This window comes from Colobus angolensis, unplaced genomic scaffold, assembly GCF_000951035.1.
Source record: "Colobus angolensis palliatus isolate OR3802 unplaced genomic scaffold, Cang.pa_1.0 Scaffold6, whole genome shotgun sequence".
In the NCBI taxonomy this organism is placed as follows: Eukaryota; Metazoa; Chordata; class Mammalia; order Primates; family Cercopithecidae; genus Colobus; species Colobus angolensis.
In genome coordinates, this window is record NW_012119598.1 from 11,758,283 (window position 1) to 11,760,612 (window position 2,330).

Below are 2,330 nucleotides of genomic sequence, written 5' to 3' on the forward strand. Positions count from 1 at the left end.
CAGCCTGGCCAACATAGTGAAACCCTGTCTCTACTAAAAATACAAAAAATTAGCTGGGTGTGGTGGCGGGCACCTGTAATCCCAGCTATTCAGGAGGCTGAGGCAGGAAAATCGCTTGAACCCAGGAGGCAGAGGTTGCAGTGAGCTGAGATTGCGCCACTGCACTCCAGCCTGGGCAAGAAGAGTGAAATTCCAGCTCAAAAAAAAAAAAAAAAAGGAGAAGAAAATGAACAAATATGAATGATTGCACTAGGTTGTGATATAAAATATATTTCTTATTGTGATTCTCAGTTTTTAAAAAAAGGAAAATCTGGTAGGTCATTCAGAGATGTAACCTTAATTTTTCAGAATGTGAAAACAAGCAATCCTAAAAGCTGAAATGCCTCAATCTGTTTCACGGGAAAGTGGTGACTGTGGAAGGTGATCTATTTCCACAGGAGTAGAACAGCACCTGGGATTCGAGTGAAGCAGCTCCCGCTGGGGTATGTGCCTCTGACCATGGGACATATGATGCGTGGAAAAGAAAACAGTTTTAAATTTAAGGCTCGGCCCAGATTTTGCCTGTATCAAAGACCAGACACTAGAATACACGGCCCCTGGCAGACACGGGCATCCTGCTGGGGCGAAGCCGGTGCTCTAGGCCTCCCTTCATGCTCTGCTGATCTGCATGCGATGCTCAATACAAGACAGCAGCAGTGGTCTCTAAGAGCTATTCCTCAACACAGAAGAATTAACAAAATAACTTACTTTGTCCACAAGGTATCCAGTTCAAGACGCACCACCAGATGTTAAACATAGAAGCATGATGATACACATGAAGAAAAGTAATCTGACTCGTTTTTTTCCGCAAAACAAAGAAAATCGTGTCCAGGAACTCTACTGATTTGGAGAAGTAGTACCACCAAAGCACCCTGGCTACCTACAGAAATTGGTAAAGGGGAGAAAAGGGTGAGAAATGGCAGTGTTCCTGGTGCCGCCCCACTGCCCGGCCTTCTGCGTGCTGCCTGCGCTTTCCTGCTGTTTCTCACTGCTGAAAAGGCAGCTCACTGGGTGTCCTCGTCTCCAGTTTCTCCTTATTTCAAGCAATCCACCCCACTCTAGCAAGAGATGAGTTATTTCTCCAGAACACACGTGTGATCAGGTTACTCCTTTGCACCTGCAGAACCAAGTCCACGACTCCTGGCTTGAACCCAGGATCTCCCATGGGCTTGGGTGGCTGCTGTTCCCACCAGCCTCCTGCAGGCTCCCCACCACGGTGTCCTGTGTGCTGGAACAGTGGCCTGCTTACTCCTCCTGCAGCAATGAAAACTCTTCTCTCTGCTCCCAGCACTCCCTTCCGACTTCAGGTCTGGCATGTTCTAGTCGTCCTTTACTATATTCCTCTTAAATGCCACCTTTTCTCTGGAACTTCACCCAGCCCTTTCCTTTCTCAGGCTGAATTGCTGCTTCATTTGCATTCAAATTACTTTAACTATGGCTCCATAATCAATAGCCATAATAGAGTGTAGCTAGTGTTATGAATCTATCAATAGATTGCAAATCACTCAAGGGCAGAAACTGTCACTCACATTTGCTCAGGGCCTAGCACTCAACAGGAGGTCATTATTGTTTGTTACGTTCAATTATAACTTTCCTCTGCTCTTCTAAAGTATTATGTTTTTTGTCTCTTAGATTATCCAAGGGCAGTCTATGACTACATCTTTTGTATCTTTTCCTCAGATGACTAGATTAAAAATCAAGGTGTTATTCATCCTTGCTAACGGTGGGAGGTCATGATAACACATCCTTTCCTTCTTAAGGCCTTCAGTCAGTCTCATCTATAGGAAGACATTTCTTTAGTTAAAGGCACTGTGTTTTTACCACTAACATTAAACATAAGATATTTTTAAAGACATTACATAATAGGAATCTTGAAATTAAAATATCATGCTGTACTGTCTACTTCCCAAGAAGACCATCATAAGGTGTGGCAGCAACCATCTTAATGTCTGATGGTATAATTAACCTTCAGACACATTAAACTACAAATAAATATAAAACAACCTTTAGAGAACTGTATGGTATCCCAAAATGCACCGGTTTGTGGTAATGCATTAGAAATAAAATGTATGCAGAGAAATATCTTACTTTATTTGTATTGCAGTTTTGAAGATGTTTTAAAAATGTCCCACTTTGGGAGGCCAAGGTGGGTGGATCACGAGGTCAGGAGATTGAGACCATCCTGGCTAACACGGTGAAACCTCATCTCTACTAAAAATACAAAAAAATTAGCTGGGTGTGGTGGCGGGCACCTGTAGTCCCAGCTACTTGGGAGGCTGAGGCAGGAGAAT

At 43.5% G+C, this 2,330-nt stretch overlaps 1 protein-coding gene across 1 annotated transcript in view; it reads right to left on the minus strand.

Moving 5' to 3' along the window:
• Positions 1 to 2,330, minus strand: part of ELOVL2 (ELOVL fatty acid elongase 2) — a 32,428-nt gene that overhangs the window by 9,948 nt on the left and 20,150 nt on the right. Inside the window, exon 5 of the mRNA XM_011962914.1 lies at positions 748 to 919. Coding sequence (XP_011818304.1) covers positions 748 to 919 — 172 coding nt within the window. The remainder of the gene's footprint in view (positions 1 to 747; positions 920 to 2,330) is intronic.